Consider the following 24,057-nt stretch of genomic DNA (forward strand, 5'->3'; position numbering starts at 1 on the left):
CGCTGACCTAAATCTTAACTAAATAAATGACTTAAAACTCATTTGATTACCTTATTTACCTTTAGTAACCCAGGTTCAATAAACTATGAACTCCACCTCTCCAACGTATCAAAACTAGTACCTCCAGAATTTTGGAATTTATGTCAGTACTTTCAACCACTTGAGCAATTAAGTGGTAGACTTTCCATTGGATTTTAGTCGACACTTATAGAAGAAGGAATTCTAGTCGACACTTATAGAAGAAGGAATTCGAACGTGATGTTTTTAGGTGGGTAATGTGCTACAAAAAATTAGTTTCTACCTGTCCCATTTTGACCATGGGAAGAGAGTAGGTCGTGAGGCATCTATCATATCAAGGAACGAAGTTATCATCAATGCACTTCCAAGTTCCAAATTCTAAACTTTTAATGGAAATCTGGGGATCGGGAAAGAGCATGTTATTAAAAGAATCCAACTATACTAAATGCCTCCTTAATTGTTGCACAATTACATTGCTTTAATTAGATTGTTTTCAATATACTTATAATCACAAAAGCAACAAATACTAACGGATAAGAAAAAAAATTATGCGTTTTACGAAGTGATATTTATTGTACAATTCTCGTATCTGGGGCTGTATAAATATTTTCTTGTTCTTAGAAAGCTACTTTAAATAGTTTTTCGTTCTTAGAAAGCTATTTTAAGAGCATCTCCAATGCAAGACTCAATCTTAAAATCCTAAGTGTCACCTAGGATTTTACGGTTTTTTTTTTTGAGAAAAAACCTCTCCAATGCAAAATTCTGTTGAGATCTTAAGATGATGTGGCAACTTAAGTTTTAAGAAATCTCAAAAAAAAAAATTATTTTTGAGATCTCTTGTGAGTATCTAAGTGTCCTAGTCACCACAAATTTAATTTTAGAACCAATAATAGGAAGTCTTTATTTCTCAACTACTTTTTCCTATTAAATGTATGTGTGCCATGTATATATATTAGAGTTTTTTTAGAGTGTTGCATTGGAGAATGACTTGAATTAGAGACACTCAAGTTAGCCACATAAGAAAGAGAATCTCAATTGAGACTCAACACATAAGTCAATTAGAGGTTTTTTTTTTTTAGTTTTACATTGGAGATGCTCTAAGGGTTTTAGAATGGCTCTTTTGGTGTGATTGTTTTACCATTTTGGACCTTTTGGATTGTCCACTACGACTCCCTGGCATCATGTTTCTTAAAAAAACTTAACTACGTTTCTTTTGCCACAAAAATAACGAATTCGTATGAATAAAGAAGAGAGGGTGTGACCAATTCACCATTTTCCTCTCTTTCCTCTTGCTTTCTCTCTCACTTATCTTTCTTTGTCTTTATATCTTATCTCTTCTGGTGAGGATATCCATCTCCTCATAATTGAATCTATAAAAGTCCATTGGCGGAAGATAATACTACTATTTTTTCAATCATTTATTCAAACACATTGAAGGAGGGGTACTCCCTTTCTCTCTATTCTCCAAATCTAACTTAGAGGAGATAGAAGTTCCCCCCATCGCCTTCCTCCTGCTTGCTTTCTTTCCTCGTTTTAGATACGAACAACGAAAGAGGAAGAGTGGCATCTCTTTGCTTCTAGTAAGACCGAATGGAGAAATGTGACCACCCCACTCTTCTCTATACTTTTAGAGTCTAATATGTGAGACAAAAATGAGGGTTAAGTTAAGGACCATTTTGGAAGTTAACCTTCTAGAAAGAGGGACCAAACTTTTAATGAGAAGGAAGGGGTAATTCTGTCAGGCATTTAGTACTACTACACGGGACTTTTTTTTTTTTTTTGTTGAACTACTACACGGGACTTAGGAAGGCGTAATAAAACGGTTTAAGTTTTGGGGAAAACAAAGAAAAGTAGTACTCCTTACTTACTACTAGTCACTTTTCACTAACTCAACCATCAGCTTTTTGATTTACTCGCGTGGACCTTCCTTCTCACCCTCATTAATCTCTCTCTCTCTCTCTCTAAACTCTATAATAAACTCTCTCTCTCTCTCTCTCTAAACTCTAAACTCTACCCGTCACCAACTCATATTAATCACTTAAAAGAGGGAGTTAACATTAAATAAGATCTTTCTCGTCTTCTCCGCCACCACCACCTCTTTCCATTCATTTATATATATATACCCTTTTCACGTTTCCTTGTTATTTACTCCCCTCTTCTTTCTTCTTTCTTCTTTCTTATTTCTCTCTCTAGAATTGTATTGTATGTAAGTATCCAGGGAGATGGTATTTTTCAAAGATGAAGGTGTGGTTTACAAACCAGTTGAAGAAATTGATCTCACCCCTAACAGTGATGTCATTTACTTACCTGCCCATGTTAAAGGTCTCATTTTTCAACTCATCATCAATTCCCATCAACTTAATTTCCTTTATATATATATATATATATATATTTTTTTTTTATATAAGTTATGAGTATGAAAAATTCATTGAGGAAATCAATCAAAAATTTGATCTTTATGGAGTACTCAATTTAGTTAAGATCGCCTTGGTTGATTCATAATTGATATATGTAGATAACTTTTGTTTTACTAAACCCATTTTGGTTATGTGGTAATATGTGTATCTGAGAAATTAAGGGGTCGAATCTTACTGTTCGGAGAAAAATGAATTTCTGTTCCCATAATTAAATTTTTGTGTTCGAAATTAAGTGGTGGTGGATTATGATTTTTAATTTTGTAAAAGTCTCTCTATAAGTAACAATTTTTTTTTTATGTCTAGGATTCTATTCAAGTCATCACCAAAAAATTTGTCAAAGGCTAGGAAAATCATTTTGTAATAAAAAAAAAAAAAAAATGCTAGAATCAAAAAAGATTTTGACAAAAAAAGGTTCCCAGCAGATGTGGTTGTGATTTTCATCTCTCAACGGCCTAGATTTGGTCAAAGTTTGAAACTACACCCGCCACATCAGCTGGGAACCTTTTTTTATCAAAATATTTTGTAACTTTATCATTTCCCAAAAACGAATTGTCTTATACATTTAGAACTACACATACCTATGATATAACCTACTGTAAAAATAATTTAATATCTTCATTATTAATAGTAATAACAATGATAGTAATAACAATAATAGGTAAGGGCCTTTCCGGTAAGTGTTATAGGCGCCTCCTTCCTTCACACAGTCCCTCTCAAATTTGCTCTTATAACACTTATAAGAGGCGTATTAAATAATTTTGTATTCGTATTTTGATAATTTCACGATTATTGACTTGTGAAAGTGTTCACGTTCACATAGCTCCTCGCATGGTTGGGGTAGTAATCAAGATTTTCACATGGCTTTTGGAGATGACCGGTTTTGGTGATATGGTAGTGTATATGTTGAAGAGGGGCAATTTAATTCACAAGGTAAGAACTTCTTGATTCATGGAACGTACGGGTTTTGTCTTCCAACTCGAAACTTTATTGGCTATAAGATAGAGGCCACTAATTGCACCTTAATGTACATTGCAGCTTATGTAAGCAATTAAAGTGATCTTTTCCAGTGTCTAAATTATGATTTTATACGCTTTTTATCCAAAGAAAATTTGACATTTTGCAGTTAAAGTCACCTCAAGCATCATATGACTTCCTTACAATTCTATTCAACTTTTTTGCAGCTTGTCTCATTTGCGAAGTTAGACGATCCACCCGTTTATGTGCCCTCATATCCTTGGCAAGGTAGGTTAATTTCTCATAGAAAAAGAGTTAGACCACTGAATTTCCATATATGCGATAGGCGTGATTAATGTTTCTACATGTTACTAAGATCGGGCTCTAAACTAGCTAGTTTTAATTGGTATGGTTCCGGCTTAGTTCCTCTCTCTGTTACTGCATTGTGGTTATGATGTTCATGAAGTGGCTTATAACATTATATAAATTTTCCATTAGTTATACTACTTCTACTATCTTAATTGTGCGGACCATTAATTACAGACCTCAAAGAGCAAGAAGTTAAATCCATTGAACCTGATTTGACTCCTCTTGAACAAGTTCATCAAGTTGTTGAATGCTTGCCTTTATGTCAAGAAGCAAAGCTTAATGCCAAGCCTAGTTTTCGACGTTGGACAATACAAGATTATTCAAATTCCTATATGTCGGGAGAAACAACTCCTTTGATGGTAAAACATTTTGCCACTAGTGTATATCTTGTTTCCAAATGGTTTTCTCTCTTGATGTATATCTCGTCCAAATTTCGCCTTACTTATGGAGTTGATTGACACGTTAAATTCATTCTCAAATTCTGTTTCAAATTTGTCTTTTAGTTCTTATTTGCTTAATTTATCATTTGCACTTTGTGGGAGCTTAAATATGCATTTGTGCAGGTAGCAAAGCGTTTTCTTGCTTCTATCCGCGAATCTTCTAGCCCTACCTTGCAAATGTCATTCTTTATCGACTACAATTCGGAGGATATTATAAAGCAAGCAACCGAATCAACTCTTCGATATGAACAAGGTATTTGTCTATTATATAAGGACAAAATTTATAGTTTAGTTACATATTATTACCAAATAATCATCTCATATGACTGTGATGAATATAGTTCAGTTAATCGAGTATATGCAAGTTAAATAGGCCACAGTATACGCGCGTGCTATGATTATATGCTAATATATGAGAATCTGATCCATATAATTTATGAACGCAAAATATGTTCTAGCTATGTCATTGTTACTCTCTATTACTATATGCAGGCAGGCCAATATCAATTCTTGATGGAGTCCCTATTGCTATTAAAGATGAAATAGATTGTATGCCTTATCCAACTACAGGTATTCACTATATTGCTTGGGCTTATTAAACTTAACTATTGTTTTTTTTTTTTATGTCTAAACAAGCTTAATTTTTGAGTTGTTTTCATGCTTTTTCTAGGAGGCACAAAGTGGATGCACAAATTGAGACCTTGTACAGAGGATGCATGCTGTGTCAAGCACCTAAGATCTTGTGGTGCCATACTTGTTGGGAAAAGCAATATGCATGAACTTGGGGCTGGAACTAGTGGGATTAATCCTCATTACGGGTAAATAGTGGTTTGTTATGCCCATTTATTTTACGTCTCATTTCTGTCTTATTGATCTGGAAAAGTTCAAAACATAACATGTGCAATATGATACTAAAAAGTTTTATTGTATCTCGTTTCTTCGCTTAGGGCTGCAAGGAATCCTTACGATGTAAACAAGATATCTGGAGGCTCTTCGAGTGGATCTGCCTCATTAGTCTCAGCTGGATTATGTCCTGCTGCCCTTGGTGTTGATGGAGGAGGTTATTACTAGTTCTTTAACTTCATCGAAAAGTTTATCTAGTATCTTTTCATTCATGGGTAGAAGGTAGCAATACTACTCTCTCACATCGGCATGCTATTTAGGTTCTGTTCGTATGCCTGCTGCTCTTTGTGGTGTTGTTGGTTTCAAACCAGGTTTTGGTCGTGTTTCTCATTCCGGGTAACTAAGAAAGTTGGAACAATATATTATGTAAAACTGCATATTTTTATACGATATAAAAGATGAACACGGCACAGGTTCTAAATTCGTTTTTCTTTGATGTTTAGAGTTATTCCTCTGAACTGGACAGTTGGAATGGTTGGGGTTCTAGCTGCCACAGTCGAAGACGCTTTTATTGTGTTAGTAATTTTCTGTCTTCCATTTTCTTAAAAAAACTTCCATGATTGCCTGTTTTTTTGCTCCATTCAAGCTCATAGGCCAATTCTGTAGAGAATTTTTGTTTTCTTTCAGTTACGCAGCTATAAGTGGACACTCTCCTTCAAATCCGCTAACTTCTTTCGAGGTGAGTACTAATTCATCGTATTAAATCATATATTCTCAATGAAATAACAAGAATCTAACCTAGTAATGAATCTCAAAACTATGCGGTGAAAAGCTTCACACAAAATGTTCGTTTGGATGCACATAAACCAAATTAAAACGAATGTGATGCTAATCTTGAAACATATCGACGCAATCCGCATAGAACGGAAACTTGTGCCGTGAAGTTATTTACAATCCTACTCTTATACATGATACTCAATGATTTACTTACTACAATGTTTTTGTCACTGATTATCAGCCTAAAGTTGATTTCCCACGGCTGAAGTTCAGAAACTCAATTTCCAATGTTAAGATGGCGAAGTATGGAGAGGTTCGTAATAAATCTTCAAACCCTAGTATTAACTTCCATTTTCGTTGATACAATGTTTTTCTAATTGTCTTATTTTTATTTTACAAACTCGACGCTTACCATTTTGATTTTTCTTGGGTGTTTGTGTGGACATTAGTGGTTTGATGATTGCACAGACGAGATTAAAAACTGCTGCTATGAAGCCTTAGACATGCTTCGCAACAATTATGGGTGGAAGGTAGTTAAATATATATATATATATATATATATATATTATATATATATATATATATCAATTTTTGTTTTCCGATTGACGTCCGTTATTTTTTGAAATGTCGATTTAACGATAAAAATGTGAATTCCCTAACGTGCCCTTATCGTTGTATGTTTCATTAAGACTGTAGATGTGACCATACCAGATATTGAAAATATGCGGCTCGCACATTATATAACAATTGGTGCCGAGTGTACCACTTCATTGAAGTCTCTTCCGGAGAAATAGTATGTTATTTATATGCCTCTGAAATCGTCATATATTCGTTAGAGCTTGTGGGATTATGGCTTATAAAACCTTCATTTTTATTAGTAATACTACAGAGATAGGTTGGGATGCAAGGGTAGCCCTTCGTGTATACGGTTCTTTTAGTAGCAGAGATTATTTGAACGCCCAACGGATTAGGTATCTCGTAATCCCTCTTATGAATTTTTAATTTTTTAGTTGAATTTTACCTTTCCTCGTTCGATTTAAATACTTGCAAGTTTAACAAATATGACAACGAATTCTTTGCATGTAAAGTTTCTAATTATATTTTGCAAAATTCCTGCAGGAACCGCATGATGAAAATTCACAACAAAATTTTTAAGCATGCAGATGTTATCGTGTCACCTATGACAGGGTATTTCCTAAACTTCTATTTGGATATCAATTTCGCTGACATTGATGACCTCCTCTGAAGATAACCATAAGAAGAAATCAACCCTTTAGTATTTAGGACCATCTGAAACTTAGGTTTTCACTATCCTTGTCTTTGACAGGGTCACAGCTTATCCAATTACAAATACGGCTATGAAATATGGTGAATTTGACTACATAAATGGAGGTATTTCCGACACGATTCTAGGTTTATAAATTTGTATTTGACATGTGAAACCCTTTCTTATACCACCTATAGAATCAATGTTGATATAGCCAAGGGTGCAGAAATTTCAACTATTCTGTTTTTGTTTCAGCGGCACTTGTACGCTACTCGATAGCAGGAAATTTTCTAGGGTTGCCTGCAATAACTGTTCCGGTTAGAAGCTCTTCTACTTGATTTTTATCGGGTATTACTTGAACAGTAACGATAATATTTTTATTGACGAATAAACTCGCATTGGTATAACTATTGAATTTAATTTTAATAGGTTGGGTATGACAAGATGGGGATGCCCATTGGCTTGCAGTTTATTGGGAAACCGTGGTCCGAATCAACTTTAATTCATATATCTTTCGCTTTGCAGGTAAATTGTTACAATTCAGTGCTCTTTACTTTGTATGATTTTTATTACTTGTGGTTACGATTGTCAAAAAGAACAAACATTGTTATAACTGAAAGTCGCGGAAGCTATCGAACCTATCCTAGAAATTGATCCGATTATGAAGATTAATCGAAAAACTAAGTCAAAATCAAATATGCGAACAGAATTTAACGAGGTTCGGCTTTAAAGCCTACGTCCTCGGGCGAACAAGAAATCTTTATTGAAGGATAGATGAAGACGACTAACACAACCCGCAAGTTCGTCCCAAGATGGTACCGTATAGAATTTAACCTTCTATACTAGATCTTCGACAACCGAGAAATTAAACACCGCTCAAAACTATGAACAAAAAATTTCTCTCTCACTTGCTTTCTCTCTTTAGCTCTCTCTAAAGAAGAGTTGTTGTTGCTTGTGTTGGTGTGTCTTGGATTGAACTCAAGACCCCCTATTTATATATTATAATATAAGCCGGTGGGGGAATAATTTGGAAACCAATTCCAATTTTAGCAACCAGAATAATTTGGAAACCATTTCCAATTTTAGCAACCAAACCGCCTACCAAACTAAACCGCCTCACCATTGTGTTTCCAAACCGCCTCTAGGATTCCAAACCGCCACAAGCCATAAATTGGAACCTATCTCAATTTGGAAACTACCTCTTACAATTCTCCACCTCGTACACAATTTGATACTCTTCAAATTTTGGACGAACACCAGGATACTCCTTGTAAGATATATCTGCTTCTTGTAACTTCATCTGACTGCACCATATGACCATGGTTGCCTACGTACCCTTTTACAGGATCAAGCCTACCGTAGTTCTACCAACCCTTCACATAGAGATTACCTTGTCGCCATTACGCCCTTTCGGGCAACTTAACACGAGCCGATTTGCAGCAATTCCAGACAATGCTGAAACTTGCTACACGTCACCACTTTAGTTAACATGTCCGCGGGATTCTCATCTGTGTGTACCTTCATGAGAGAAACATCACCTTCCTCTATGACATCTCGTACAAAGTGATACCTGACATCGATATGCTTAGTGCGAGCATGGTGAACCTGATTCTTCGCCAAGTGGATCGCACTTTGACTATCACACCATACATCCACGCACTCTTGCTTAATCCCTAGATCATCCAGAAGACCCCACAACCACAATGCTTCCTTCACACCCTCGGCCATAGCCATATACTCGGCCTCCGTAGTAGATAACACAACTGTAGATTGTAACATCGATCGCCAACTAACTGGAGCACCATGTACCCTAAATACATAACCAGTAGTAGATCGTCTTCTATCTAGATCGCCAGCATAGTCCGAGTCAACATAACCGCTTACCTGACATGTGTCTCCACTAAAGCACAAACCCGTATCAACGGTACCCTTCAAGTACCTCAAGACCCACTTCACAGCTTCCCAATGTGTCTTCCCCGGGTTTGCCATAAACCTGCTAACCACACTGACCGCCTGTGAAATATCTGGACGAGTACACACCATAGCGTACATCAAACTGCCAACTGCACTAGCATACGGTACACGATCCATATGATCCTTCTCCACCGTAGTAGTGGGAGATTGTTTTCCCGAGAGCCTGAAGTGTGGTGCCAAAGGTGTTGACACCGCCTTCGCATTCTGCATCCCGAACCGAGAAACTACTCGTTCGATGTAACCTTTCTGATTCAAGTACAGTTTCTTACTTGACCGCTCTCTCTTAATCTCCATTCCCAGTATCTTCTTTGCAGCGCCCATGTCTTTCATCTCAAACTCTTGACTGAGTTGAGATTTCAACTTATTTATCTCCACCATGCTTCGAGAAGCAATAAGCATGTCATCCACATACAAAAGGAGATAAATAAAGTCACCTTCGCGAAGCTTCTTGATGTATACACAACAATCATAGTCACTTCTGCGAAAACCATGCTTTAGCATGAAAAAATCAAATCGTTTGTACCATTGGCGAGGGGATTGTTTCAATCCGTAAAGAGATTTCCTCAAACGACATACTTGATTTTCTTTGCCCTCAACCTTGTATCCCTCAGGTTGAGCCATATAAATTTCTTCTTCCAAATCTCCGTGCAAGAAGGCGGTTTTAACATCGAGTTGTTCCAGCTCAAGATCCCTGTGAGCAACAATACTCAATAGCACCCGAATAGAAGTATGTTTCACGACCGGTGAGAAAATCTCATTATAGTCGACCCCTTCTTTCTGTGCATAACCCTTGGCCACTAGTCTTGCCTTATACCTTGTACCCTTGATTTCGGAAGAATCCTCTTTCTTTTTGTACACCCATTTACAACCAATAACAGACTTACCTTCGGGCAATGGGACAACCTCCCATGTCTTGTTCTTGTGGAGAGACTCCATCTCTGCTTGCATAGCAACCAACCAACTCTCTCTTTCCGCCGCGGTAATAGCTTGTTTGAAGGTGACCGGCTCGTCGTCTTCCACCGAGAGTGCATATTCAACCACATTTGCCTGCCCGTAATGCCTAAGAGGTTTGTCTGACCCTAACCTCTGTACCGGCTTATATAACCGTTTCGGCCTAGTGTGTACCGAAACATCCTGCTGTTGTTGTTGTAAAACTTGTGTACTTTCCCCTTGAACCTCCTCATGATCGGGTTCATCAATTTCCTCATCCTGAGTATTATCCTGATGCTCCACCTGATCATGATTCCTAGAAACCCGTTGGTCTTCGATTTCTACTTCCACTACTTGAGCTTTAGTAGACCCAACATCACCACAACTAGGCACCGTAGCTTTCGCCATAGCTACAATAGATGACTCATCAAACACCACATCTCTGCTGATTACAAACTTCTTGTCTTCCGTACACCATAACCGATAACCTTTGACTCCTGTAGCATATCCTAAGAAAATTGCCTTCTTTGCTCTATTGTCAAGTTTGTTACCTTTAACATGGTAATAGGCCGTACAACCGAAAACCTTAAGTCTCCCGTAATCTGCATGTTCACCTGACCACACCTCGTAAGGTATGCCGCCATCTAAAGAAGAATGTGGAGACCTGTTCACAATATAACAAGCTGTAGCAACAGATTCTGCCCACCATTCTACGCCTAGTCCCGAATTGGAGCGCATACATCTAGCCTTCTCAAGTAGTGTACGGTTCAATCTCACTGCGACTCCATTCTGCTGAGGTGTGTTTACTACTGTCCAGTGCCTCACAATGCCTTCCTGATTACAAAACTCCTTGAATGCCCCATCCGTGTACTCGGTCCCATTATCAGACCTTAACGTCTTCAGCTTTCGACCAGTTTTGTTCTCAACCATTGCTTTCCACACCAGGAATGTGTTGAATACCTCATTCTTATGCTTCAGAAAATAAAGCCAGACAAATCTCGAATGATCATCAACGAATGTAACAAAATACCTGGAACCACCCTTGGAAGGTAACTTTGCCGGTCCCCAGACATCGGTGTGTACGTAGTCTAACACCTCTTTGCTCCTGTGCTTGCTTGTAGAGAACGTCACCCTGTGTGCCTTCCCGAACACACAATGCTCACAAAACTCCATGCAAGGCTTCTTCATGTCCTTCAACAAGCCTTTCCCGCACATCAAAGATAGACCCTTTTCTGACATATGCCCAAGGCGCATATGCCAAAGCCTCGTACTAGCCGTTGGATCCCTTCCACTGATTCCTACTGCTACATCTCCCGTAATTGTTGTCCCCAAGAGTTTGTATAAATTACCGTAACGAGTACCTCTCATTACCACCAAAGAACCCTTAACGACTTTTATGGAGCCATTCTCTATAATTATCTTACAGCCGTTCCGCTCCAACACACCAAGGGAAATTAGATTTTTCCGCAAATCGGGTATGTGTCTTACGTCCGTCAATGTTCTCACCACTCCATCGTGCATCTTGATCCGTATTGTTCCGAGTCCCACAGTTTTACATATACTATCATCACCCAGTATAACTGTACCACCATCTATACTCCTATAGGTAGTAAACCACTCCCTATTTGGGCACATATGGTGTGACGCCCCTGAATCAAGCATCCACTTATCGAAGATCTTCTCAGACACCTCTGTCACCGAGAAACATTCATCCGCCTCTTCTGACACATATCCCGCCTCTTGCATCTCTTTTTTCTCCTTGTAGCCTTCGTTCTTTTGCTTCAACTTTCTCTTTGAACAAGCCGCTTTAAAGTGGCCAAGCTCACCACAACTAAAGCACGTTTTCTTGAAAGAGCCTCTAGATTTGGATCTAGATTTCCCGCCCTTTCCCTTTCCCCTTTCATTACTCCTCCCCCTCGTTACAAACAACCCTTGTGCTTGATCCTTGTCTACTCCACCCGACGCCATACTGCTAGTAGCAACCTTACGAAGGTCATCCGCTAATAGCGAATTTCTCGTCTCTTCCATGGTTAGACTATCACCAACAAGCATCAAAGTTTGAACAAGGTTCTCATAGGATTTAGGTAATGAAAGTAACAATATGAGGGCTTGGTCCTCATCCTCAACCTTAACATCAATATCCTTCAAATCTGAGATAATCCTGTCAAACCTATTCACATACTCCTGAATAGAAGAACCCTCTTCCATTCTACATGTGAATAATTTGGATTTTAAGTAGACCCGATTCGTTAAAGTTTTCGTCATGAAACTGCTTTCTAGCTTTAACCACACACCCGCCGCCGTTGTTTCTCCGTCTACTAGGAACGCCACGTCCCTCTCAAGACACAACATAATGGTAGCCCGTGCTTCGAGATCTAACTCCTCCCAATCCTCATCTGACATATCTCCTGGTTTCTTTCCCGTCAACGTCTTGTGTAATTTCTGCGAGATTAACAGATTCTTCATCTGCATCCGCCAATAAGAAAAATCGTTTTTCCCATTGAACTTCTCTATCTCATATTTCCCTGCTTTGACCGTACCACTTCTCGATCCCATCTTCTCTTCGTTCAATCTCAACAAGGCTCTGATACCAATTGTTATAACTGAAAGTCGCGGAAGCTATCGAACCTATCCTAGAAATTGATCCGATTATGAAGATTAATCGAAAAACTAAGTCAAAATCAAATATGCGAACAGAATTTAACGAGGTTCGGCTTTAAAGCCTACGTCCTCGGGCGAACAAGAAATCTTTATTGAAGGATAGATGAAGACGACTAACACAACCCGCAAGTTCGTCCCAAAATGGTACCGTATAGTAATAACCTTCTATACTAAATCTTCGACGACCGAGAAATTTAACACCGCTTAAAAAACTATGAAAAATTTCTCTCACTCTTGCTCTCTCTCTTTAGCTCTCTCTAAAGAAGAGTTGTTGTTGCTTGTGTTGGTGTTGATGATTGATTGATTAGATTTGGACCCAAGACCCCCTATTTATATTATAATATAAGCGGGGAACCAAATTTTGGAAACCAATTCCAATTTAGAAACTGCCACAACCCAAACCGCCATACAAAAGTCAAAATTTCTCTCTCACTTGCTCTCTCTCTTTAGCTCTCTCTAAAGAAGAGTTGTTGTTGCTTGTGTTGGTGTGTCTTGGATTGAACTCAAGACCCCCTATTTATATATTATAATATAAGCCGGTGGGGGAATAATTTGGAAACCAATTCCAATTTTAGCAACCAAACCGCCTACCAAACTAAACCGCCTCACCATTGTGTTTCCAAACCGCCTCTAGGATTCCAAACCGCCACAAGCCATAAATTGGAACCTATCTCAATTTGGAAACTACCTCTTACAAACATCATTGAAATTACCTATTGATTCCGATCTTTGCTGTTGGGATGTGGCTCAATTTATCATTATCAAACCACCTGTAGTGTTAGGTACCAAAAGTTAACTAATGAAAACATAAAAAAAAAGTATTAAACCGCGACGCCATGTTTGGCTCGTGGAAAAGAAATACGACCACTATTAGGAATAGAAACACCATGGTGTAATTTCTAGTAGTCCCCAATATCTTACTATATTGTATATATGGTTAAGAATAGGACAGTTGGAGATTGACTTTTTCGATAAACGATTTGGTAAAAGATTCCATTGGAAATGAAATCACAAGCTCACCCGCCCACTTGGGTTTGAGATTCCCCCTTGAGGAGTAGCATTCTCGCTCGGAATGTGATTCTTGTGCACCAAATCACCTTCACACCACCCCTGGGCTTGAAATGGTATCACCGTGGCATCTATGGTTTCACTGTCTAACTGAAACCCTAAGAAGTGAAGTGTAATGAACGCCTTTTTATTTCTAATGCAGGAGCTTTGCATATCAAGCTGCAGAAAACCAGAAGTCTTTTATGATTTGCTCAGTAAAGAATAGGCACCATAGGGACACGAAGCAAGCTAGGGGGCCTGCTACTCTCTAATTTCGTCGTTATTAATCATTCGGAGAAATAATTTGATTCAAGCTGTGGGTAGTCTTTTAAGTGTGTGTGGAATGTATCTACTAACATTGTGATCTTGGCGCATTTTACATAAATTGGTCCGAAATTCAAATTTTTAGTCTTGGTTAAAAAGACATTAATATCTTTTTAAATGTAGGCTCCATGATCAATATTTTCTAGGTTTGGACTTGATGTTCAATGTTTTTCGAGGCTTAGGCTTCTAATGTAAACATTGGTGCGCGCGCACACATACACACACCAATTCAAACCTCTCTAAATCTACGCAGATCTATGCAAACCTGTGCAAACTAAGTACAAACTAGGAGAGATAGGTTATAGGTATCCCTAAAGTGGGAAGGGTAACCCACTCTTTCTAAAACTACTTCCAAGTCAAAAGGGTGCTTGTTTGATACGATCAAAATACCAGTTGAAACAAGAAGGATCACATAGTATTGGGTCTCCGTCTTATAGGGTCGGACCTCTAGTCCGTGAATCTGATGTGTTTTTTAACATATTGAACAAGTCCGTCGTGAACTTCTCTGTCTGAATTTTCAGTGTAAGACGTCTGGGCAATACGTGTCTATATTTAGGAAGTCATTCGAGATCCTGAGTGGTGCATAAGCCACATATTTGATGCCACGAATCAGTGAGATCTATCGTGATCCAATATTTGGCTTATGTTGGGAGCCTTGAGAGATGATCGCCCTTTTCGGCCAAGATATGGTTTTAGTTTTAGTTTTTTTTTCATCTTCTTAACCTTTTGGAGAAGAAAGGGGGGAGAGACGAAGGGGGGAGGAAGTTGGTTAACAAGCATATTGGTTACTTTGGTCTTGATCGATCACTTCCTTCTTCCAATTTGCGAGATCAATTGGAGTTCTCTTTAGATTATTCTAGGATGAAAATGGAGTTTTCTTTAGCACTATTCCAGGATGAACAAACAATTTCGTTCAGGAATTACAACGCCCCACGCAGTGATTAGGTACTTAATTAAGAAGTAAACCTTAACTAAAATTATCTTGGTGATTGTTGAGATGGATACTACAATATATTAGTATAACACCCTCTATTACTTGACTTTCAATCAACATATTTTCTTTTGACAACTGCATCTGCTAAAACATACTGTAATTTTCAACTAGTGAAATCAACTATAAACACACTAAACTACTTCATTTTAAGTTGTTGATTCTCATTATAACGGTGAGTCGGTGACAAATGAATGTTTTAACGAAGCTATGAAATATGTAAATATCATTATGCATTTTTGAACTCAAACGATCAAATTGACAATAGTAAGTGGTGGACATAATGAAACGTCAGTCTATGATGCAAACTCTATAAGACTATAACGAATAAATTCAATGACTCAAACATTAATCAATCAACAAAACCGAAGGGCAAAACCAACTGGAGCTGATAGGGGGACTCCTCCGTACACTCTCTGGTGTACTCCTTCAAATAGACAATGGGTAATATAGTATTTTCTCAGTAGGCTTTTAGATTGTTAAATTTCAAAAATACCTCTTTTTCTTTCAACAAAAAAAAAGAAAAACAGTGAGATATCCCCGTAATCATTTTTGAAGACCAACCTACCGAGCTATCTTAAAGAAATCTCCAGAACTGTCTAGAAAACTATCTTGGCCCAGAGTCCCCAACAAAAAACTATTTCCCATCACTATAAGAAAAGGAAAGCATCACTCACTGCACATTTTTGAGCCAGGGAATAAAAAGAGAAAAAAAAAACCCTAGAAATTTGATACTAGTATTGAAGAGAGAGAAGGAAGGGGAGATGTTTTTCTTTTTGGCAGGAGGGATAGGGCAGCAAGTAAGGCAAGTATTGAAGAGAGAAGTAGGTAGATGTATAAATTGTGGATCATCGAAAGTTGATTTGGTTGAATACGAAAAAGTATTGAAATTGTTTTTTGTTCCTGTATGGCGTTGGTCTGGTAAACAACCTATCAATTACTGCAACAATTGTTCTCTCTACTTCACTCCTCCTCATACTCACCTTCTTAGTAATGATGATGATGATGATGATGATGATTCTGTAGCTCCTCAACAAGTTCGTTGCCGTTATTGTGCTCGTGGTGCTCGTGGTGTTGATTCTGATTTCAAATACTGCCCCTTCTGTGGTTCTTCTCTCCTCTAAAATCTTTATTTCCTTCTTTTTTTAGGTCAAGATGAATAGATGATGTTAATATGTTTTTTGTGTTTTTCAATTTGAGGGGATGAATAAAGGGGTGGGGTCATCTCTTGTATTCCTCCCTCTAGTAGTTCTAAATTGAATTGTCATCTATGAGTAATAGTAGTGTCGGGATGCACCCAAGATATATGTGACAGGAAAATCGAGTTTATATAAACAAGGATGTGTTAATTACTCCAAATAGTCTCCTCATTTCAAGTCTTTAACATTAAACGTGTATATATATATATATATATATATATTACCATATGATGACTATTTTGAAAGACATTGTACACAACATTATTTTTGTTGAAAGACGCAGTGCTAGTTGTTCATCTGTATGTTGGCATCAGATTTTGACAAACAAAAAGTAAAAAATGTTAATTACAATTCTGATAATGAACAACTGGATTATATAGAGTGTGAAGAACATAATAAGTTGTATAAGATATGTGAAAGGAAAATGTGATATGTAAGATGGGGTTTATGCATCAAAGGGGAGAATTTTTATTACCGCAAAAGTATGGTTGTGACTTTTTAGCTACTCCAGTCCAGACCTTGGACATACTCTTCTTGACCCTCATTTTTTGGCCGGCATATGCCATTTTCTTTCGTCCGGGAGAAAGAAGAATGTACATAGAAGACCATAACCCCCTCTTTCCCATTCATAGTCTTCTTTCTCCTTCCATCCCACAATATCAATAGTTATCTGCCTCTCTCTCTCTCTCTCTCTCTCTCTCTAAATCGAAGCGACCAGAAACATGACTATTTCAAGTTTTGATAAAAAAGGACCAACTCTCAAGTTTTAATTAAAAGAATGGCAATCTCAAGTTGGGAAGAAAAGAAGTGGATGATAAAAACCTATAAATGGTGTTTATAAATCACCAGCCAACAGAGGTGCCTTCAACCGATCACAGTCAAAATAGATTTACCAACGCAAAGGTTTTCATCAAAAACAAAAAAAAAAAACGAGGCCTTCACGAATCAAAAGTTTGAAAAACAAATCAAAAGTTTGAAGACCTTTACGAATTTATTAAACCCTATCAACATGTATCCAATTGTTTTAGAAAGATGTGATTTCGGGTTAGAGTCTCAGCATCAAATCTTCTTCAGAAAATATAGAAAGCCTGCAATAAACTAGTTTTCCTTGAGTTCAACCCACACAAGGTTTTTATTGTTGCTGAAATCCCCACCCGATTAAGGTCGGTTTACTCAAATCCACAAATGCTTCTGCTTTGACTTTCAATAATAATAACAATAATACCCCTGTTAACTAAATGAAACATCTCAAACTTCAGTAAATTTCACAAACTTTATAATCTTAACTAACATGCCCACATGATCCAACTTTTGTTTAAACTTTAAATACAAAACACACCGACACGGCCGCTCTCTATTTATTCAACAGTATGTCCTGAAATTCAACTATAAAAACTAGCATCCCACTCAGTATGATTTATTACCTGGTTTGGAGGTTGACGGAGAAGAAGACTTGGTTTTTGCGAAATCAACCAGATCCTTGAATAGAATATCCTCCGGATTTGAATTTTTCTTCGTCAGGGGCGATGAACCCTGAGTGTTGCTGTTCCTGTTGTTATTTGCTTGATTAAGAGAGAGATTTTGAGTCTGGTCTACAAGACTGTCACTGGAAAATCCTTCAGATCCACTCTTACCATAAGAAGCGAAAGGGTTCTCATTCTCCTCGAAGAATTGCTGTCTCTGATTATACTTGGCCGGTGGGGGTGGTATGGATATAACAGGCGCACGGACCTCCCATGGAGCGGCAGGCAGTTGTTGCTCGGTGGATTTTGCAGTTTGTAGTTGAACTGGTTCATCATATTTGGCTCCCCCAGAAAACACAGGCGTTGAAACTGAATCATTCCCATAAGGTGAAGAGAATGAGAAGGTTTGAGTTCCCATTGATGGGGATTTGGAATTTATGTCGTCTGCAACCACAGGAAAATTGAGCGCTGCTTGGTCTGGCTTGGAGGGTCTTTCAGAGCTGTACAGATCTCCACTAAGATAATCTATAGGATCTGCACTAACAGGCCTCCTTGAAGAGGGAGGTGGGGGGAGAAGTGGGCTAACATGGACTTCTCTTTTCTTAGCATTAGTAGAATTTGATGATAGACCCTCGGAATTGTCTTTTGACGACCTGCAGTAATATGAATACAGGATAACTGAGCTAAACTTTCGAAAGAATTGTTCTACAAGCATGAATTTTGTTGTATGATATACCACCAATTAAGCTCCTTTTTAAAAGCTAACTTCACAAATTTGGAATTTCATTTTCTATAACAGAACCTATAGAAAGGGCAACCATAAAGACAAATCTACCAGGATAAAGAACAAAAAACTGAAATGGGAAGGAAAATATAGTATCAACTGATAATGACCTGTGAGCCAGTTGAGCAAAATCATCATCTGACTCGTCGTCCTCATGGTTGACATTCACAAGAGATGCAACTGGAGTCTCCTTTGCTATACCAATTCCAACATCGGCACTGATTGTTCCGTTGGCTATGTCATCATGCCTCTGAAGCACACGCTGCAAGTCATCATTCAATGCTAACCCCTGAAACAGAAGTCCCTCGTCTCTGTTTACAAGAATAAAGCAGTCACCAGTGTCATTGTCAAGAACTTTAATTGACTGGAAATTTATAAGAAAAGAGTTGGATGATATTCTTACGAAGTATTATTCACTAGAACCATGACGCGCTTTTGATATGCACGACATTGGTCAACAAGGTCAACTATAAGTTCTTGCTTTACACCCTGATCAAAACAAGCACAATATAGGAAGATCAAAAATTGGATAACGCACTATCACCGTTTGACTCCACATTTATAGCTAAAACTCCTCTTTCCATAGTTCTACTCACAAATCACGAATCTTATGCTAACAAATCTCCATCACTATGATGTCTGACTTGCTATATCGTGTTTTGAAGAAAGACATGTTTCTGCTCACTAATTTTCATTTTTTATTTTTTGTTGAGACAGAACCATCTCTTTCATCTATGGGTTCTGGGTTCATGTTGAAGTTCGTATTGAAAACAATGCACAACCCCCACGAACTAAAAGACTTTCTACAATAGCACGACTTCCAAACCTTAAAGTCAGATAAGAAAGCCTATTTCTTTAAAGGTTCAGTACAAGAAATGCAAGTGCCTGATTCAAGTTTAATCATAAGAAGAACAATTAAATGTATCTATTTAAATTATCTGGATTTGATCAAGTTATGGCTCATCTGGAGCAATACAAAAGATGATATTACCTCTGAACTACGAGGATTCAAAGCACCCAGCATTTCCATCAAGACATCGGCTAAACCCCGAGCATTCTGAATTTCTTCCGAACTGTCGTTAAGTAAAAAATTCATACACCGATCAAACGGACTCTTTATTCTGATACCAAGTTACCAACTACAGAAGAAATCATGGGAAAGTAACTCTGATCTTCTAGAGATGGAATTAACTATAGCCGACTTAAAAGGTTGAATTTTGAAAAGAAACATGTGTCCTGCAAATTTGTAAAAGAATCCAACCTAAACCAAATCTTATGAAACAGTAATGATCAGAACTTCAGTTCAGTTTTACTTTAATTATTTCAAGGATTCTTTGAGTTCCAGTAATATTTTAACGGCTTAAGCCTCTACTGAAGCTTCAGTTAAACAGTTCACATCAAATCGGCACCACAACAAGGTTACTTTAGAAAAAAAGAATCCAATAGGGAGTGTGCGAGCATATATGAAGCAGCTTAAAAAAGATTTTCAAGCAAGTCATGAGTCCCTCACGCAGAAGAGAGCATGAAATGTCACCTGTTTTTAGATTGTGACATAGCGAAGAAAATATGGAATTTTTTCATCAAAGTACACTCCAGATAAATTAGGCTCAACCACCTCTAGTTATTATGAGTTCCACCCAGACAAAAGCAACACCTATGCTTACCATACTAAGACAATTACCCTTAGAGGATTATGAAAAAGATAAGTACACAAGTATTTAGTGGAAACTTATAAATTGCAATAGCCCACTTCTAAGTTTTCAAGGTTTCCCTGTTAGACACCTCATTACAAAGATGCCAATCATTTCCAAATTCAACTCTCCAGTTTAAATGGGTCTTTTCGGGCAAAGTATGATTACTTGATGGAAGCGTAAGGCTTCAAAAAATATGAGTTACAGCATCAACAGCTAAGGTCCCACAACAACAATTGTAGACGAGAGTCCGAGACCTTTATCCAAAAGCAAAAGAGTACCTGAGACCCGAAGCATCAGCCTGTAGAGAGGCCCCAACTGTTTGATCGTTATATACTGGAGCAGCACGAACAATTGGCTGAGTTTGGGGTGGAGTAAACAAGGGTACACTGTTCTCTGCGCGAGGTGGGAAATCTACTCCAGCTGACTATAGATCATTAAAAAGAATCAACATACCAAATGTAAGTATGTCTCAAATTCTTGTTCTTGTTAAAAAATAAAAAAATAAGAACTCCTAGTTATAGAAAATCTTCTACAACAAAAATCTTCCTGGAGGAAGATATGAAATTTTCATAGCATTCACAAACACAGCTTTATCAGTTTATCCTTGGAAAAATAATTCCAACATGAGAGCACCACGAATAGATGACGAGTACCTTCAATTCATAATACGCAGCATAGTACTGAGGAAATCTTCCTGTTGGTCCACCTAAAGCTTCTTGCCATGTATCTACCAGAATCAATATTTTTTCCCTGACATTCAAGTCTGGCTGCAAAATTGGAATGTATAAATATCAACAGAGGAAGTACAGTAGCGTTATTGAAGCACAAGAAGAATGTAATAAACATAGAAAAGCTACTGACCTTCTTCTTCACTATTTTGACCATGTCATGTAATATATCACGCTCAACTATCTGCTGAAACACATGGTCTCCACAATTCTTACTAAGGGTCTCCAACACCTAAACCATCAATTTTCAGAACCACGTCATAACCAAAAAAAAAAAAGTGCATAAAAACGCTGTAAGCTCTAATTTACATGAAAATTCCAAGCATTTGGCATATGCATATAGGTCTCTCTAATTCTAAATTAACTGATCATGTCATACTCACAAATAGAGAAAGAAGTTGTATGTGGGAACTTTTATTCCCAAGGCGCTTCTTGAGAATCTTCAAGGCATCCTTTGCTTGCCTAGAATTACGAACCAATTTAATCACATAAATTAACAGATTGAGATTTAGTGAGAAAGGATAAAAAGATACATATAACATACTCAAATCAAAGAAATAAAGTGCCAGCTGAGGTACCGAGTGAAAGGACTTGGAAGTAGTTAACCATATCAATGGTGTCTTAATTCATAGGGGAAGCACAAAATCAGTAAATAGCTAAAAACATTCTCCAAACAATTTTGAAGGAAATACATATTCACAACATTAACAAGGCGCGATTTTTGTGGCAATGGGCACGCCTTCCTAGAGTTGCCTCACTCCGGGGGTTGGCAGTTTGGAGGCGCAATAGCCTCCACAGTAACACATCCTAAGGTGTTGGTCTTACTAAGCCCTGACAAAACTGATCAGTTTTGCTTCTGAAGTTGCTGCCTTCAGTTTAAGATCAATAGTGCCTCCATGAGGAAAAGGAAAACAAACCCAAGGTATCAAATTTTAAATACAGTATAGATTTTAGTCCGTCTGGAAAGCAAAATATTACAGTTATATTACATACATCGTGGTGCGTAGAATTGAAATTTAATGGCCTTACGAGAAGTTCATACAAGAATGTAGATTACGTTTGATGTCAGAAACAAAGATTATCTGTTTTACCAATGGTCCAATAATGCAGGTAATAAGGTATTCACTACAAAGAAAACCCCTTGTGGCATTTTGTTTTCCCACAAAGATAAATTGTCAGTGTCGTTTAAAGGTAAAAACGTGTCTAGAAATAGCTATTGAGCTGCTAAGATTCAACTATGAATTGGACGGGGTACGGTAAAACAGACTAATACCAATATAAGTAACACAAGGAGTACACGGGAAACAGCTAGCTTACTAAAACTAGCTAACATACTCCAGTAATCATCGTAGAAACGACAAATGATATATACGTGGTGGATCACTTTAAACCTTGGAAAGACATGATTACAGAGGTAATGCAACGTCACGACAAAAAACAACAAATCAACAAAATCCGCTTTTTTTCCAATCCCTTGAAGTGTACGTGTACACAAATAGCGATCTAAGGCCTCCATGGAAAACATATTAATTACCTCTGCATGTCAAGGTGGAATGCCCTAATATCTATAAGAAGTTATTCTATAACTTATTACAGCAAGATAACCACCAAAATAGGGGAAAACAAAACTAAATTCAAGAAGAATACCCAGGATCCATGTTGATAATGTCGCATATCTCAATGTTTATTGCCCAATCAGGACCAATAAGCATGTCACTAGTTGCCCTTTCTACACATGCTGCTGCTGTGTTAGCCATTGAACCCCCTTCCCTTGCTTCCACTTCCTTTTTTCGCCCTAATAACATGAAAAATCTACAATAAGTTAAGTAATTCCTCAAAACAAGCTTGCTCCAATACCCAAAACAATCAAGAATGTAATACACAAAAGAAAAACATAAGCAAATACAAAATCAAATACTTGTCTCCCACAAGTCTCTTACTTAACCCTAAAAATTAAAATCTTATCTTACAGAATTTTGCCCTAACACCGATTGACTAATACAAGAAACTCACAATCAGCAACACACAATTAACACTTAAAATCAATAAGAATTGAAATTATAAGGGCATACAATTAGTAATTGACAAAACACATAACAAAGATCATGACTACTCTAAGAAACTGACTTTGATTTTTGAGGGAAAAACATCTAAGGGGCATTAGATTATCTATCGATGATTCAATTACAAGTGAAAAAGAATCATGAAACTAAAATCTCATAAATGGGTTTATAATGAAACAGATGTATACATCCAAACAGAGAGAGAGAGAGGCGATAAATCCGAAGAGAGAGAGAGGGATTAGAAGGGGGGGTTACCTGTCAAGAAAAGAAAGAGAGAGATGATTCGAGCAGAATTGAAGCTTTCAGTGGTGGTTTTACTTTTTGAGTTGGTGGTTTTTTCTTCTTCTTCGTTCTTGTTTGGATTTTATGTTGGTTTTAGAGAGATGTTAGACCTTTTAGACAACGAGGAAAGAAATATAATGTTTTATTTTATTGTTATTTTTGGGACAAAATTAATGTTTTAAAATTGACTTTTGGTTTGAAAATTTTTAGGTAAATCTAACCAATAAATCTTTTAAAAAAAAAAAAAAAAAAAAAAAAAAAGGATAATGAATAAAATTCGAGGAGGAATATTTTTCACAAAACTGCCAGTGACTTTTTTATTTGGGTTGGTTATTACACGGCTTCTAATTTTAAAAAACTAAATTGTAGAAGATCTTAAAAGAATTTAGAAGGAACTTTTATAAACCTAAACAAAAATTTTCTAGGGATCCGAACCCTAAACTCCTTTCTAAGAGCATCTCCAATGCAACACTCAAATAGAAAAGCTCAAAATGACCAGTTTTTTATAAAATAAACTCTCTCTAACGCAACACTCAATTTGAATCTCGAAATGATGTGACATCACTTAATGTTGAGATATTTAAAGAAGAAATTCAATATTTGAGATTGTTTTTAGGATCTCAATTGGTCACTCAATATTAAAAACAAATCTACCCATCTAAAAAATGACACCTAAGTTATTTTTAAGTTTTTAGAGTATTGCAATGGATATGTCATTTGAATTGAGGATCTTAACATTGACATTTAGGAAAGAGAAACTCAATTGAACCTTGACACATAAAAAAATTGAGTTTCTTCTCAGTTTTGCATTGGAGATGTTCTAACAGCATCT

At 37.2% G+C, this 24,057-nt stretch overlaps 3 protein-coding genes across 5 annotated transcripts; 2 read left to right on the plus strand and 1 right to left on the minus strand.

Moving 5' to 3' along the window:
• Positions 1-1,799: 1,799 nt before the first annotated feature.
• On the plus strand, positions 1,800-14,119 carry LOC147552431 (fatty acid amide hydrolase-like). Its single transcript, XM_086665137.1, has 20 exons — positions 1,800-2,340; positions 3,256-3,365; positions 3,617-3,677; positions 3,933-4,117; positions 4,322-4,451; positions 4,691-4,768; positions 4,869-5,016; positions 5,146-5,258; positions 5,362-5,437; positions 5,545-5,616; positions 5,729-5,780; positions 6,060-6,131; positions 6,268-6,348; positions 6,508-6,611; positions 6,697-6,789; positions 6,938-7,006; positions 7,146-7,210; positions 7,341-7,402; positions 7,515-7,610; positions 13,861-14,119. The coding sequence occupies exons 1-20, from the start codon at positions 2,241-2,243 to the stop codon at positions 13,921-13,923; spliced, it is 1,830 nt and encodes a 609-aa protein (XP_086521263.1). The 5' UTR covers positions 1,800-2,240; the 3' UTR covers positions 13,924-14,119.
• Positions 14,120-15,431: 1,312 nt separating this feature from the next.
• LOC147552432 (zinc-ribbon domain protein) lies at positions 15,432-16,371 on the plus strand. Its single transcript, XM_086669581.1, has one exon. The coding sequence runs from the start codon at positions 15,777-15,779 to the stop codon at positions 16,134-16,136; it is 360 nt and encodes a 119-aa protein (XP_086525707.1). The 5' UTR covers positions 15,432-15,776; the 3' UTR covers positions 16,137-16,371.
• A 1,075-nt stretch (positions 16,372-17,446) lies between these two features.
• On the minus strand, positions 17,447-23,488 carry LOC147552433 (Target of Myb protein 1). Of its 3 annotated transcripts, none has more exons than XM_086667293.1 (10): positions 23,199-23,488; positions 22,528-22,675; positions 21,264-21,342; positions 21,014-21,112; positions 20,806-20,919; positions 20,431-20,576; positions 19,450-19,531; positions 18,862-18,947; positions 18,569-18,769; positions 17,447-18,327 (listed from the first exon to the last, which is right to left on the minus strand). In XM_086667293.1, exons 2-10 carry the CDS (start codon positions 22,635-22,637, stop codon positions 17,619-17,621), a joined length of 1,626 nt encoding a protein of 541 aa, XP_086523419.1. In that variant the 5' UTR covers positions 22,638-22,675; positions 23,199-23,488; the 3' UTR covers positions 17,447-17,618. The 3 variants fall into 3 exon arrangements, with proteins under 3 accessions (XP_086523419.1, XP_086523420.1, XP_086523418.1); XM_086667294.1 differs by having other exon boundaries at positions 22,528-22,692; positions 23,199-23,484; XM_086667292.1 differs by lacking the exon at positions 23,199-23,488 and adding an exon at positions 23,008-23,131 and having other exon boundaries at positions 22,528-22,692.
• Between the last annotated feature and the right edge of the window lie 569 nt (positions 23,489-24,057).

Source organism: Eschscholzia californica, unplaced genomic scaffold, assembly GCF_041429995.1.
Source record: "Eschscholzia californica isolate CP2 unplaced genomic scaffold, dmEscCali1.0.p SCAF_3, whole genome shotgun sequence".
Lineage (NCBI taxonomy): Eukaryota > Viridiplantae > Streptophyta > Magnoliopsida > Ranunculales > Papaveraceae > Eschscholzia > Eschscholzia californica.

Bases quoted from the DNA above. Each gene is read 5' to 3' on its own strand.
- LOC147552433 (XM_086667292.1), bottom strand. From the start codon at position 23,030: ATGTTTTTCCCTCAAAAATCAAA. The intron at 20,920-21,013 runs GTCAGTAGCTTT...CCAATTTTGCAG, and splicing joins TCAAAATAGTGAAGAAGAAG to CCAGACTTGAATGTCAGGGA. The intron at 20,577-20,805 runs GTACTCGTCATC...AATGATCTATAG, and splicing joins CTGCGTATTATGAATTGAAG to TCAGCTGGAGTAGATTTCCC.
- LOC147552432 (XM_086669581.1), top strand. From the start codon at position 15,777: ATGTTTTTCTTTTTGGCAGGAGGGATAGGGCAGCAAGTAAGGCAAGTA.
- LOC147552431 (XM_086665137.1), top strand. From the start codon at position 2,241: ATGGTATTTTTCAAAGATGAAGGTGTGGTTTACAAACCAGTTGAAGAA. The intron at 5,017-5,145 runs GTAAATAGTGGT...TTCTTCGCTTAG, and splicing joins GGGATTAATCCTCATTACGG to GGCTGCAAGGAATCCTTACG. The intron at 6,612-6,696 runs GTATGTTATTTA...CATTTTTATTAG, and splicing joins AAGTCTCTTCCGGAGAAATA to TAATACTACAGAGATAGGTT.